Genomic DNA, 16,411 nt, shown 5'->3' on the forward strand with positions numbered 1-16,411 from the left:
TAATGCCTTATGTGTCCAAAAGATCAAATAGGAACAAAAAAGTTCTCTTAACTATGTCTGTGAGTAGCTTCAGTGGAGTATTCAGTGGAGTGTTTTCAATGGAAAACAGAGTACACAGTTGACAAATGAACATGCAAGATTACAGAGATAAACTACTCTCAGAGAAAGGAGGAGAGACAAAATATTAATCCAGGCAATACGACTAGGCTTTTATAAGAGAAATATTGTACAACTGATTTCACTATAGCTATTGGACTCTTCTAAAAACTGCAATTCTCTTTTTGGGGGGAACAACTGCGATCACACTCTAACCATATGGTCTGAATGAGCAGACAAAATCTCACACAATCCAGGTAAAAACACTTGACTCAGAGTCATTTATTTCATCAAGTTAAGCCAATTCTGGCTAAAACAGACTAAAACAGTAAGATATGTCACACAATTACTTTTTTTAATGTTTTACTTACTTGTTTTGAGAGAGAAAGAGAGAAAGCACGAGCAGGGGATGGGCAGACAGAGAAGGAGAGAGAGAATCCTAAGCACTGCCAGCACAGAGCCCAATGCGGGGCTCAGTCGCACAAGCTGTGAGATCATGACCTGAGCTGAGATCAAGAGTCAGATGCTCAATAGACTGAGCCACCCAAGTTCCCCGCCACAGAATTACTTCTAATAATACAGCAAAAAATTTAACTATCAAAAAGCTTCCTCAAAAATTCAAGTAAAAGTAGGATTTGGCAAGCCACTTATGAAAGGTTTCAGGTTACTAGCTAAATTCCTTCTATAAACCAGTCACAGTCCCACTTAAAACCAAGTACATGAATTCTGCAATAACAGGAATGGGAGTATCTACAAGTATGAACTCTGTATTGTTTTTCTTCTGGCCTTCCAGCCATCAAGCTTTTATGACATTCTACACGACAAATAGAAAACAACATCATCCTGAGCAGTGTCCAAAGGAACATTCATAGGATACCAACTTTAAAAAGATCCAATAGTCAAAAGAAACAAGAAAGCAATAAAAACTATACACACTGTCCTATTATCATCAAATAATTTTTTACTTGCAAAGTTACTGAACATAAGCATTTGCATACCTAGATCCTTAAAGAAAGCTGAAAATGAACTATTACTTACTGTCTTAACAGTTGTCTGCCTTGCTTCCACGTTAACTGGCTATTCTGAGGTGCTGTGGGAGCTTCTGTGTCTTTGGTTTCTTCTAAAAATTAACACATACACAAAATAGACAATTTCACACTCAGCATTTCCACTCTTGAAAATATTGCCAAAGTTCTCTCAGGGATAAATTCCCATAAAAAAATAACTGAATGTTTTATAAATGATAAAAGTAAATTAACAACTATTGAGTATTTACAGTCATTTTAAATGTGTTTATCCCAATAAACAAAACACTCAGGTACCACCTGCCTTGTTTTAAAACTGGGAAACCTAAGAGTACATTAACTATTCTACAAGGGATTCAAAAACCAAAAACTCAGGCTTTGAAATGATTTCATTTCAGTGATTTCAATATTTATTGAAAAAAAAAATTTCTTTTTAAATTTTTTTTTCAACGTTTATTTATTTTTTGGGGGACAGAGAGAGACAGAGCATGAACGGGGGAGGGGCAGAGAGAGAGGGAGACACAGAATCGGAAACAGGCTCCAGGCTCTGAGCCATCAGCCCAGAGCCCGACGCGGGGCTCGAACTCACGGACCGCGAGATCGTGACCTGAGCTGAAGTCGGACGCTTAACCGACTGCGCCACCCAGGCGCCCCGAAAAAAAAATTTTTTTTAACTATCAGAATTCTGCTGGGTTGATGGGTTCAAAATTAAAAAGCTACATTTAATATTTACTTAAGCTATTCAAAATCAACACTGTTAAATCTAGTATATATAAAACTATTCAAAGTCTTAATTTTGAGTCTACAGGAAACTTTAAATCTTACTCGTAACACTTTATATAATTAATTTCATTGTTAGAACTAAAACCAGAAAATAGTTTCTACTATATGTAAAAGGTCATATTTTATTCTCAAATATGAATATATGTACTAAGAGTTTAATAAATACTGTAATCTGAGGTGAGTTAAGCTCTCAATAAGTATCCCTAGTGAGAAATTTACAAATACTTATCAGCACTAATGATACTAAAGAAATATTTTCGGGGCGCCTGGGTGGCTCAGTCGGTTAAGCGTCCGACTTCAGCTCAGGTCACGATCTCGCGGTCCATGAGTTCGAGCCCCGCGTCGGGCTCTGGGCTGATGGCTCAGAGCCTGGAGCCTGCTTCCGATTCTGTGTCTCCCTCTCTCTCTCTGCCCCTCCCCCGTTCATGCTCTGTCTCTCTCTGTCTCAAAAATAAATAAACGTTAAAAAAAAAAATTAAAAAAAAAAAAGAAGTATTTTCCTAAAAATTCCCATTATGAAAATAAGATAATGCAGACAACAGAGGTTCATAGAAGATCAGCCCTCACAATGAATGCTGAGAACCTTTAGCATGGCTCACAGTTGTCAGGTTCTTAGACTCCTCAGAGTCATGAAAAGAAAAACTTACTGGTAGTTAATTCAAATATTCCCTGCCTTACTTCTCTAACTGTAACAATTCCATTATTTACACCTTCTCATTCCTCCCCTGAACAGAGAGAACTTCTAAGATTTCTAGAAATAATTATTTCATCTTAATAGCTCCTATATTTGTTTATATATTTCATCTATTTATACAATTTTGTTTGCTGTTAAATCATGTATAATACATAATCACTGGAGAAAAAAATACATTCTTTAACTTTAAGTTTATTTATTTTGAGAGAGAGAGAGAGAGAGAGAGAGAGAGAGAGAGAGAGAGAGAGAGAGACAGCGCGCACGCATAAGCGGGGAAGGGGCAGAGAAAGGAGAGAGAGAATATCCCACAGGTCAGCAATGTCAACTAGAGCCTGATGCGGACCTCGAACTCATGAACTGTGAGATCATGACCTGAGCGGAAACCAAGAGTCAGATGCTTAACTTACTGAGCTATCCAGGTGCTCCAAAAAAATACATTTGTAAAAAGAACTACAACGCCCCAAATCCTATCATTAAAATTGTTAGTACTTGAGACTTTATCATTCCCATTTTTCATCTCAAAATACATACATAAACTTCTCCTTTCCTTAAAAATGGGGCGAGGCACCAATGTGTATACTGTCCTATAAAGCTGCTTTTGACACCTAACATATTTGAACATTCTCGATGTCAATGAACACAGATTAATATTACATAAAATGATCACACAGTATTCCACAGAAAGTATATGCCTATTTAATTTAACCAGTCCACTAATGTTGACATTAGTTTCTACCTTCCATTATGATAAATAATTTTTCTATAGATATCCTTGAAGTACACCAAAAGCATATATACAGCTCAAAAAAATTTTTAACACATCAATGTAATCAGTTCCTAGATGAATAAACAAAACATTATTAGTGTCCCAAAAGCTGTCCTTGTACCTTCCTGCAGTCACTAGACAGTTCTATAAGAGTATCAATACTATCCTGATTTATAAAAATTAGATTTTTAAATTTGATACACATGAGATCATTTATATCATTTTTCAGTGTTATGTTACCTGTCCATGTTGTCAGGTGTAGTTACAGCTTTTTCACTTTTGTTGCTAAATAGCATTCCATTATGCTAAAATCACACATTACATGTATCCATTCTAATACCGCAGGTCATTCAAGCTGTTTCCAGATTTTTACTACAAGACACTATAAGCATTCTTATACAAGCCTTATGATGAGCACACGTATGCATTTTAAGAAGTAGAGTATGTAGACTGGAATTACTGGGCTTCAGAGCATGCCGCTATGGCTATGTTCCCTTTAGTCTTATTGGCAAACTACTTCCAGAGCAGTTCTATCAATCGGCAATCCCAACACCAGTAGATTTGGTTGTTCTATATCCTCATTTAGACTTGACCTTTTTTTTTGTCTTTTCCATTTTAATTTAGCCATTCTGATAGGTGTCTAATTGTATGTACTGCACTTTGGTTGTATTTCCTCAATAACAAATAACATTGAGCATTATTTCATACACTTAGTGGTCACTTAGATATCTTCTCTTATGGGTTGCTTTTTCTTTTGCCTATTTTCCTACTGTCATAGATTTTTCCCCCCTAAATACACAAAAAAGCTCTTTACATATTTAGATACAACCCCTTTTATAGGGTTAGGTTTAGGCCATATATATACGTATTACTGAGACATAGGTATAAAAATGTGTATCATACTTCTGTCAAGACAATATTTTATATTTTGATTTATTTTTGGGTATATAAAAGGCAACACTAATTTAATGGTTATCTCGATCTATACTTTGAAGTAATTTTAACCGATTTTGTTTGTATGTTATATATTGTCCATCACTTCATCGCTCTCCGCCCCCACACTAAACACTGTGAATAGTTCTACATCAATAAAGAAAATCTACTCTATTAAATATTGCTTCCCATAAATAAAACACCTGAATGTCATTTTATTCCTCGTTTTGAGGAAGTTTTAAAACTTAAAACTTAAGTTTATACAGATAAAAACAAGTCTGTTTTTAGCAGGCAGCAGACACTTATCTGCTAATGATTTGTTCTACACACACTATTGCACTGAAACCAGTTAGCCAATTCTGACTGGCTCCAGGAACAATGTGGCTGCAGCTAGCCTCTTTCCTCACATTTACGCAGACCAAGTTAGGGGGACAGCCCTTGAGTCAGAAATATTTTCTCAATATTCTAGCCATATTAGAAAGAAAAAGATTCAAAGAAAAGCTCCAGATTCATTAACTTCTATGAAGCCACCCCACCCCTCTAACTGCAGTAAGACTACTGTAGTCAACACGGCCCAAAATATATAGACCTTCCATCTTTTTATTTTTTATTGTTGCTTTTCCAAGGATGAGGCCATAATATTATTCCGTACTGTCAAAGTGAAACTTCAACATCACTGAAAAGCTAGATCAAAGGAAACCCATGCTGCTGATATGTTGGTCTCTTTATTTTAAAATATAGATACCAACAACTTGAAGATATAATAAATGATAAAACCGGTAAGTGTAAAGAATTAAATTGTGTATGAAGTGTTTCTGCCAAGTTCTAAGTACTTAATATTAAGTATTTAATATTAACATTAAACTAAAAACCAATTAATTTTTTAAAATTTACTCTGCCACCTAACAAAAAAAACCAACCTCCATATCTAAGTTTTATCTTCCTTACCATATATGCTTTAACTTTATTAGATATGGTACAACTTTATTATAAAAAAAGAAAAACTGCATATCCAAATAGAGATACACTTTTTTCTTATCTTAGTAACCACCATCCAAGAACAGCATAGAATTCAATTTGAATGCACCATCAAAATGTATATGAGTTCTAAATATACCTGAGAAATAAGAAACTGATAACATTCCCAATACGCATAACATAAATCAAAGAATTCCTTATTCATTGTTAGATGTTTAGACTACCCACGTTGTAATCATGTAGAACCCTAAAGTTAACGTTAAACTGTTAGCTTTTTCCTATATCCAGCCATCTCTTCCAAGCATAATTGTTCATCAGATACTACTCTCACACTCATTATCTATTTAGTTTAGTGTAAAATGCAAGATTTGGTACAGAGCAAGATGAAGTGGAGAAGATTCTTTTCCTTCTCTTATTTGGCTGCCTATGAGGTTTCCAAATTCAGTCAAATTTCCTATTTTCAGAATTAAACTATGGTAATCACAGCTTCTCCAGATAAAAAGAACTTTGTAATAATAAAAAAGTAAACTTTTATAGAACGGGACAAGAATTATCTACAAGGGTAGAATTATTTCATTACCTTTCACTTCTGATACCAAAATGCACTCACAATTTTACATACATTTCAACACAAGGAAAACAGGATAAATAACCTCAGGATTTAGACATAGATACAACTATTTACTTTTATTCATTTATTATTTTCCCCAAAATATTAGGCATTATTACAGTGGTCAACCATCTAACTAACCAATGCTATCGAAGCAAAATGAGGGTGAAGAAAATATGTCTGTTACAGAAAAATGAGCTTAAACCAATTTTTTTCTTGAACTGGGTCAGGAGAAGGTTAACAGAAAAATCCACTTTACCTGATTCAAAGGTTGGCATTTTCAAATCACCTTGGTTCAGTTCTGTGCCATATTTTAATTTGTGATATTTTGCCCTGAAAATTTAACAACAAATTGTTGAAAGAAAAAATTTTTTTCCTTTTCTACACAGTTAAGTAAATACTAGTATATATTTCTCTGAGAACACAAAACATAATATGAATACCTGTTTTTTAAGCTTTACGGAAATTAGAGAAAAAAGTGTACTGCTATATAAGAAAAAAAATGTAAATGTAAAAAATGAAGACAAATTTTTTTCCTTATCTTTAAAGAAAAATAAAATTCCAAAACTTAGAATCTATAACAAAAGACATAATTTCAATTATAAATTTTTTTTCTAATGTTTATATATTTTTGAAGGAGAGGGAGACAGAGAGAGAGGGAGACACAGAATCTGAAGCAGGCTCCAGGCTCTAAGCTGTCAGCACAGAGCCCAATGTGGGGTTTGAACTCACAAACTGTGAAATCATGACCTGAGCTGAAGTAGGACACTTAACCGACTGAGCCACCCACTATTCAATTTTACAGATTTAAATCTTTTCTATTCCCTTATAAGAATCAAATCCAAGTATCATCTTGTATTTGGGTCAGGGTTTCATACTTTCAAAGTATTTTCAAATACAATGCACACTGGTATAAAAGAGAATACTGTTCTACTTTGTATTATAAGAAAACGAGGCACACGTACCTTTCTTGTTTTAATGCATACTCTAACATCTTTATTCTTCTTACTAAATCCTTCTTCAAGTTTTCTTGTCCTTTTCTTTCTCCTTGCAAAAATGCTATCCGGGCCTAAAAATATAACAGGTTCATTTATTTTCATTTTTTTCCTAATGATACATTAAAAAAAAAAAAACAATAAATAGTAACTTTTAAAATTTTAAAGAGTTTTAAAATTGATAGAGGCAGTCAACCAAACTTTGTTAGTAATACAATTATTTTAAAAATCAATGACTATAAATCAGCTATTTGCTTAATCTTAAGGTCTCTAATGTTAACATTTTTTACATAATCATAAAAGGAAATTTTATACATAAAAACTTCCTAACATACAAGTCACAAAAAACTAAAAAATACTATTCTCTTCATGGACACGAGACACAAAAACTTCCATGCTGTTCTGCTATCTTGGCTCCTCCCCAAATTATTATTTTTTTAAGTAAGTATTTTCCCCCAAATGAGATGTTTGTTTCAAAAGACAGTACCATTACTTCAAAACCATTTTGCGTTCACAAAATACTTTAAAAATGTGTAATCTTTTCTATTCTACCCACCTACTCCAAATTGTTTCAATTCTTGAAACAGTAATACTAGAGTACTGCAAATAGTTTAAGTAAAGCCACTGTATGTTCAAAGAACTCATTACTTTCTGTTGTCATTTTTCTACTACGAGAAGGATTATTTTCTTTTCAATTGCCTTATTTTCTGTGAGAGGCAGCTTTAAAGAGCCTGGCATCTGTATGGAGACATTTGCCATTATGTACATAATTACAATAAAACTACCTTCCACAAGGGGGAGAATGCCCTTGCTGAGATGACCCATAGGTGTATTTATTAAGAAAAAGTAAAGCTACTATTAGTAAGCTAAATTATAATTTATTTTTTAAAATTTCAGTGAACATGAAATCAGAACAAATGAATTCAGCTAGATGATTTAACCCAGTAAGTTGGATCTGTTTTTCTATGATAGAAATACACTGGCCAGCAGACCAGCTAAATCAAATTGATTAATAAGAACATGTAAGTATTTAAATGTCCACTGCCATCAAAACGAGCTCTTCTCTATTACCCTTAAAAAAAATAATAAAAAAATAAAAGAATCATCTACAACTCCTTAACACTTGTGAAGTTAGACAGCTACATAACACTTCCAAATATAAATTTCAAAACAAAAATAAAACATCAGGAGGAATGGTAACTATTCAGAACCTAAGAGTCTAAGCTGCTAAAGAAAAAAGTAGCACTTAAGCAAATGTAAAACGTCAGTTTCACCACACAGCTTCAAGAAACTCTGATTAAGTTTTTTGCCTTAACTTTCTTTTTTTCACAACAGTAAGGGCAGTCACCATCCAACGTCACCATCCGACACCATTACAATATTACTGACTATATTCTCTATACTGGACTTTTCATTCCCCTAACTTATCAATTCTATAACTGCAAGTTGCACCTGTTAAACCACTTCACCTATTTTGCCCATCCCTCTAACCTCCTCCCCTGTGGTGACCATCACTTAATTCTCTGTATTTATGACTGTTCAATTTACTATGTTCTTTAGATTCCACATAAAAGTAAAGCATATCATATTTGTCTTTCCCTGGCTTATTTCACTTAGCATAAAACCTTCTAGATGCAAACCATGTTGTCACAAATGACAAGATCTCATTCTTTTTGTGGCTGAGTAATATTCCATTGTGTAATATGCCATCTTCTTTACTTGTTCAACTATCAATGGACACTTAGGTTGCTTCATATTTTGGCTATTGAAAATAATGCTGCAATAAACACAGGGGTGCACGTATCTTTTTCCAATTAGTGTTTCTATTCTCTGTGGATAAATACCCACTAATGGAATTACTGGATTATATGGTATTTCTATTCTTAATTTTTTTATTAAAGAAAATAATCTTTTTTGAGAAAGAGAGAGTACAAGCAGGGGAAGAACAGAGAAAGAGACAAAGAATCTGAAGCTGGCTCTGGGCTCTGAGCTGTCAGCACAGGGCCTGACATGGGGCTCGAACTCACAAACCACGAGTTCATGACCTGAGCCGAAGTCAGAAGCTTAACCAACTGAGCCACCCAGGCGCTCCTCTATTTTTAATTTTTTGAGGAATCTCCAGCTTGTTCCCCACAGTGGTTACAGCAATTTACACATTCCCACCCATGATGCACAAGGGTTCTCTTTTCTCTACATTCTCACCAATACCTGTTAATTTTTGTCTTTTTGATATTAGCCATCCTGATAGGTCTAAGGCAACAGGTCTCTGTGGTTTTGTTATGTATTTCCCTGATGGTTAGTGATGTGAGCATTTTTTCATGTGTCTCTTGTCCATCCAAATATCTTCTTTGAAAAAATGTCTATTTAGGTCCTCTGCACATATGTAAACCAGATTGCTGTTATTTTTTAGTATTTTGTCTTTTATTTTTTTGAGAGAGACAGAGAAAGAATGCAAGCTGGGGAAGGGCAAAGAGAGAAAAGGAAAGAGAATTACAAGCAGGCTCCACATTGTCAATGCAGAGACCAATGTGGGGCTTGAACTCAATGAACTGTGAGATCATGACCTGAGCCAAAATCAAGGGTTGGAAGCTTAACCAACTGAGCGAACCAGGTACTCCCAGATTGCCATAATTTTTATTTTTTTTTTTTTGGTGTTCAGTTATATAAATTTTTACATATTTTGGATATTAACCCTTTATCAAATATATCATTTGCAAATATCTCCTCCCATTCAGTAGGATAGCTTTTTTCTTTTAATGTTTATTTTTGAGAGAGTGAGTGAGCAAGTGAGCAGAGGAGGTGTGGGATAGAGGGGAGGATCTGAAGCAGCCTCTGTGCTGACAGTAGACAGCCCGATGCAGGGCTTGAACCCATGAACCATGAGATCATGACCTGAGCTGAAGTCAGACACTTAACTGACTGAGCCACCCAGGCACCCCCAGATAGCTCTTCATTTTGTTGACGGTATCCTTTGCTGTGCAAAGCCTTTTTATTTTGGTGTAGGCCCAATAATTTATTTTTGCTTTTGTTTCCCTTGCCTGAGAGGACATATTAGTAAACTGCTGCTAAGGGTGACGTCTACGACATTACTGCCTATGTTTTCTTCCATGAGTTTTATGGTTTCAGGTCTCATGTTTAGGTCCTTAATCCATGTGAAATTTATTTTGTGGACCGTGTAAGAAATTGGTCTCCTTTCATTGTTTTGCATGTAGCTGTCTGGTTTTCCCAACACCATTTACTGAAGAGACTATCTTCCTCATTGTGTACTCTTGCCTCCTTTACCATAATTAACCATGTAAGTATGGGCTTATTTCTGGGTTCTCTATCCTGCTCCATTGATCCATGTGAATGTTTTTATGCCAGTACCAAACTGTTTTCATTACTATAGTTTTGTAGTGTATCTTGAATCTGGGATTGTGGTACCTCCAGCTTTGTTCTTTTTCATGGCTGCTTTGACCATTTGGGGTGCTTTGTGGGTCCATACAAATTTTAGGATTGTTTGTTCTAGTTGTGTTAAATACACTATTGGTATTTTCATAGGGGTTACACTGAATCTGTAGATTGGTCTGAGTAGTATGGATATTCTGACAATATTAGTTCTTCCAATCCATAAACATGATATACCTCCCATTTTTTTGTGTTGTCTTCAATTTCTCTCATCAATATTTTCTAGTGTTCAAAAGACAGGTCTATCACTTTCTTGGTTAAATTTCTTCCTAGGTATTTCATTCCTTTTGGTGTAATTGTAAATGGGATTGTTTTCTTAATTTCTCCTTCTACCACTTCATTATTAATGTAAATTCAAGAGAATTCTATAAATTAATTTTGTATCCTGTGACTTTACTGAATTTATTTATTAGTTATGATAGTTTTTGGGTAGAGTCTTCAGGATTTTCTATGTATAGTACCATGTCACTGCAAATAGTGATGATTTTACTTCTTCCTTACCAGTTTGGATGCCTTCCCTCCTTCCTCAACCTCTGGCCTGAATGCTATGCATAGGACTTTCAGTTCTATGTTCAATAAAAGTGACAAGTGAATACCCTTGTCTTGTTCCTGAGGGATTAGAAAAAAAAAAAACTACACAGTGGTTAATGCATCCTATTAGAATCTTACGTTGTATATGTGCTACCGAAGCAGGCACTACAATCTAACACTATTGTGAGACTTCATTTTGACTTCTTGCCTTAGCATTCAATTTCATATTAGAAACAATCCATATATAGAGAGTCTAGTAAATTAAACAAACAAGCACAAACTACACACAAAAAAAGCATGAATCTCACAGCAGCTTCTGAAGAGGAGTTGAAGAAGGATAATTCACAAACACAAAGAACAAAAAAAAAAAGGTGAGAATTCATTAAGACAATGCCTTTTAGGGGCGCCTGGGTGGCGCAGTTGGTTAAGCGTCTGACTTCAGCCAGGTCACGATCTCACGGTCCGTGAGTTCAAGCCCCGCGTCGGGCTCTGGGCTGATGGCTCAGAGCCTGGAGCCTGTTTCCGATTCTGTGTCTCCCTCTCTCTCTGCCCCTCCCCCGTTCATGCTCTGTCTCTCTCTGTCCCAAAAATAAATAAACGTTGAAAAAAAAATTTTAAAAAAAAAAGACAATGCCTTTTAAAGGAGATATCTTAACCCAAACCACCTCGAGATGGGGGTAAAAGCAAAGACCAGATATGTCATGACTACTGGATATGACCTTATGACCTTGTATCACAAAGTATCTATATGGGTACTTTGAAAAGGTAAAAGTTATATCTGACAGTGATTAAAAAAAAATACCAATTAAATAAGAGACAACATTTAATAAATTAATAACAATGAATTCTGAGCTGTTTTTAAAGGACATAATTCATCACTAGTAGCATCATCTCAGCAAATAAATACTTTAAAAAGTAACCACAGGGGCACCTGGGTGGCTCAGTCAGTTAAACATTGGACTTCAGCTTAGGTCATGACCTGATAGTTTATGAGTTTGAGCCCTGCGTCCAGCTTTGTGCTGTTAGAGTGGAGCCTGGAGCCCACTTCGAGTCCTGTGTCTCCCTCTCTCTGCCTCTCTGAGCCTCCCTCGCCAACCCCCCCCCCCCGGCTCTTTCTCAAAAATAAGCTTTAAAAATTAAAAAAAAAAAAAAAAAAAAGTAACCACAAAAAGAAATAGCCACAACATATTACGATGGCATAAAAAAAAAAAATCACCTAGGAATAAACAAAAATGTGCAAGATCTCTGCACAAAAAACTGCAATCTGTACAGAAAAAACAATCTAAATGGACTAGCAGAGTCATAAAAAACAATTATCACACAAACTAAGAGTTACTGTAGCTCCACACAAACTTTCAGTGTGTGTGTGTGTGTGTGTGTGTGTGTGTGTGTGTGTATGTGTGTGTAGAGCTCGACAGGCTGATTCTAACATTTACCAAAAAATTCAAATTACCAAGAACAGGCAAGACAATCACCAAGGAAGAAGTGGTGGAACTTGCACTACCAGAAATTCAGATGGTTTCTGAAACTAGAGAAATTAAAACAGTGATTGGTACAGGGATAGACAGATTAAAAAACAAACTAACAAAAAAACAGAACAGAAATCCCAGAAACAAACCAATATATATGAAGTCACATAATTTATCAAAGTAGAAGTTTACAACACCAAGGAAAAATGGCAACATCAAAAATTATGCTTAGAGTGGTGCCTGGGTGGCTCAGTCGGTTGAGTGTCTGACTCTGGCTCAAGTCATGATCTTGTGGTTCATGGGTTAGAGCCCTGCGTCAGGCTCTGTGGTGACAACTCAGAGCCTGGAGCCTGCTTCAGATTCTGTCTGTCCTGTCTCTCTCACTCTCTCTCTGCCCCTTATGCTTAGTAGACATGGTAAAGACATTGGGGAAGGGAGATAAAATAAAACTTCTGGCTGACACATCAGTTGTAGGATTATAGACCTAAATGTGAGGGCAGAACAATAATGCTTTTAGGATGTAATACAGATCTTCAAAATCTCAGATTAAGGAAAGAATTCTTGAGCAAGACAAAAGCACTAACCGTAAAGAAAAGGATGAATAAATTCATTACCATTTTAGAAGTCTGTTCAAGATACAGCAGGGATTAGCAGCCTACCTCAGGCTTATTCTTGGACAGCCCCAGAGTGAAAAATGGCTTAATAAATGAAAGAATAGGTAACACAGACCAAAAACATGGCTCATGTAGCCTAACACACTTATTGTTAAAATATGTAAACCTCCTATATTATTATCAGGCAAAAAAGATTTTATTTTTGTGTGAATTTATTTTATTTTTTAATGTTTATTTTTGAGAGTGAGACAGCAAGCTTAAGTAGGGGAGGGGTGGGGGGTGGACAGAGGATCCAAAATAGGCTCTGCACTGACAGCAGTGAGCCTGATGCGGGGCTCAAACTCATGAACAAGATCATGACCTGAGCAGTTGGACACTCAAGTGACTAGTTACCCAAGCACCCCAGACAAAAAAGATTTTAAATCAAAACGGACTGCAAGAGACAAATGACAATATATACTACCAAAAAGTTCAATACAGCAAGAAGATAAAACAATTGTAAATATTTATGTACTTAATAAGATGATCAAACATATGAAGCAAACATTGAAGGAAGAAATAATTTCACAGTAACAGGTGGAGACTTCAATATCCCACTCTCAATAACCAATCAAAGAATCAGAAAGCAGGTAAGGAAACATCTTCAATAACACAATAAACCAACTAGATCTAACAGATGTATTATACAGAACACTCTACCCAATAAAAGAATACACATTCTTCTCAGAAACACGTGGGATATTCTCCAGGATGGGCCATATGTTCATGCAAATTAAGTCTCAACAGGTTTAAAAAGATTAAAAAAATTTTTTCTCTGACCATAACAGATAAAGAAATTAGTAACAAAGAAACTGGAAAACTCACAAATTAGTGGAAATTGAACAACACACTCTTAAATCATGAGGAAAATTAGAAAACACTCAGGAATAAAAATGAAAACACAACATACCAAAACCTATGAGATGCAGCAAAAGCAGTGTTGAGGGAAAAACTTATAGTTATAAATGCTTACATTAAAAAAGAAGAAAGAGGGGCACCTGGACGGTTCAGTCAGTTAAGCATTTGACTCTTGATTTCGGCTTAGGTCATGATCTCATGGTTAGTGGGATCAAGCCCCACATCAGGCCCCATGCTGAGTGTGAAGCCTGCTAGGGATTCTCTCTTTATCTCTCTCTCAAAATAAATAAACTTAAAAAAAAAAAAAGAAGAAGAAAGCTGGAGCAGCTACATTAATTTCAAACAAAGCAGACTTTAGATTAAGCGAAATAGGGATAAAAAGACAGAATGCATAATGATAAAGGGGTCAAAGACATAATAATCCTTAATATGTATGCACTGACAAAAGTGTGTCAAAATCTGTGAGCAAAAACTGGTAAGACAGCAAGGAGAAATAGACTAAATCACTACTATAGCCGGAGACTTCTACACTCCTGTATTAGCAACTGACAGATCTAACATACAGAAAATTAGAAAACTGACATCTCTAGATTATTTTAACCAACAAGGCTATTCACATTCTTCTCAAGCCCACATGGACCATTCACCAAGACAGACCACATTCTGAACCTTAAAACACACCTTTAACAAATTTAAAAGATTAAAAATCATACAAATGTGCTCTCCACTCCAAGAGTGTCTATCTTTTAATTGGCTTTAAATTCACATTTAAAGTGATTATTAGAGTACACTTGTCATGATGAGCACTGAGTAATGTATAGAATTCTTGAATCATTATATGGCATACCTGAAACTAATACTGTATGTTATTTATACTTCAACTTAAAAAAAGACAAAAATTTGTATGTGCTCTTAAGACTGCAACAAAATTAAAATGGAGATCAAAGGGGTCACTGGGTGGCTCAGTTGGTTAAGTGTCTGACTTCTGGTTTTGGCTCAGGTCATGCATGATCTCACAGTTCATGAGTTCGAGTCCCATGTCAGGCTCTGTGCTGATGGCCAGAGCCTGCTTGGGATTTTCTCTCTCTCACTCTCTCTCTGCCACTCCTCCACTCATTCCTTCTCTCTCAAAATAAAATAAACATTAAAAAAAAAAAAAACCCTGCAGATCAATAAAAGATAGTGGGAAAATTTCAAAATACATGAAGATTAAATAACACAGGATATCTGACATGAGTCAAATATCAGGAGAAACTTTAAAGTATTTTTTTTACTAAATGAAACCAATATAAAACTTACTAAAATTTGGGGGATGTACAAAAAGCAATGTTTACAGGGAAATTTATAGCAGTCAAAGTACATATTTGAAAAGAAGCCCTAAAACCAACCATTTAGCTTCCATCTTAGGAAAGTAAAGAAAGAACAGCATTATAAACTTAAAGGAAGCAGAAAAGAAGAGCAGAAATCATTAAAATTGAAAACAGTAAACCAATAAAGGGTATCAATGAAACTGCCATGACGTGGATGCAGCTACAGTGTATTATGATAAGGGAAATAAGTCAGGCAGAGAAAAATACCATATGATTTCACTCCTATGTATAATTTAAGAAAAAAACCAGATGAACGTATGGGAAGGGGAAAAAAGAGATAAAGAGAGAAACCATAAGAGACTCTTTTTGATAGAGAACTTAAGGTTGATGGAGGGGGGTGATTGGGAGATGGGCTAAATGGGTAATGGGTACTAAGGAGGGCCCCTTGTCATGTTGAGCACCAGGTGCTATATATGTAAGTGATGAATCACTGAAAACAATATTACATTATATGTTAACTAACTGGAATTCAGATTTTAAAAAATTGAAAATAAGTATCAATGAAACTGATTCTTTGAAAAGGTCAATAAAATTGATTAAACTCTAGCTAAGCTAACCAAGAAAAAAAAAGTGAAGTCAGAAATTAATATCAGAAATGAAGGAAGTATCATCATTATTAATCCCATGAACAGTGAATGGAAAATATAGGAGTATTGTGAACTCTATGCCCACAAACTTGATAACTCAGATGAAACGGACCAATCCTTAAAACACAGTCTACCAAAATTCACATAGGAGAAACAGATCATCTGAATAGGTCTGTATCTATTAAACAAATGTAATCAATAATTAATTATCTTCCAAATCAGAAGGCATCAGGCCCAGATGAATTCAGTGATGATTTCTACCAAACATTTAAGGAAGAAATGATACCAGTTCTCTATAATTGAAACCAGGATACAGAATCAGAAGGTACATTTGCTAACCTACTTGATGAAGCCAGCATACCAGACAGACCAAAACCAGACAGACATCACAAGAAAAGAAAACTACTAATATCTCTTTCATGAACATCGATGCAAAATCCCTCAACAATGTATTAGCAAATTGAATCCACAAAGAACTATATAACAAGTGAAATTTATCTCAGGTATGCAAGCTGGTTCAACATTTGAACATCTATTACTGTATGTTATCATTAACTGGCCAAATAGGCCCAAGAAGAAAAACCATATGACCATATTAATATATGCACAAACAGCC

At 35.2% G+C, this 16,411-nt stretch overlaps 1 protein-coding gene across 7 annotated transcripts in view; it reads right to left on the minus strand.

The window, feature by feature from the left end:
• The window catches only part of STRN3 (striatin 3), a 105,302-nt gene that overhangs the window by 47,856 nt on the left and 41,035 nt on the right, over positions 1-16,411 (minus strand). For 6 of the 7 annotated variants that reach the window (XM_023255634.2, XM_023255631.2, XM_023255632.2 and 3 more), the window contains exons 2-4: positions 6,851-6,954; positions 6,145-6,218; positions 1,135-1,216 (exon numbers count right to left, since the gene is read on the minus strand). In XM_023255634.2, coding sequence (XP_023111402.1) covers positions 1,135-1,216; positions 6,145-6,218; positions 6,851-6,954 — 260 coding nt within the window. Of the gene's footprint in view, positions 1-1,134; positions 1,217-6,144; positions 6,219-6,850; positions 6,955-12,311; positions 12,541-16,411 lie in introns of those variants that run through there. The other variant, XM_023255633.2, reaches the window with a different exon arrangement.

Source organism: Felis catus, chromosome B3 (genome assembly GCF_018350175.1).
Source record: "Felis catus isolate Fca126 chromosome B3, F.catus_Fca126_mat1.0, whole genome shotgun sequence".
Taxonomy (NCBI): Eukaryota; Metazoa; Chordata; class Mammalia; order Carnivora; family Felidae; genus Felis; species Felis catus.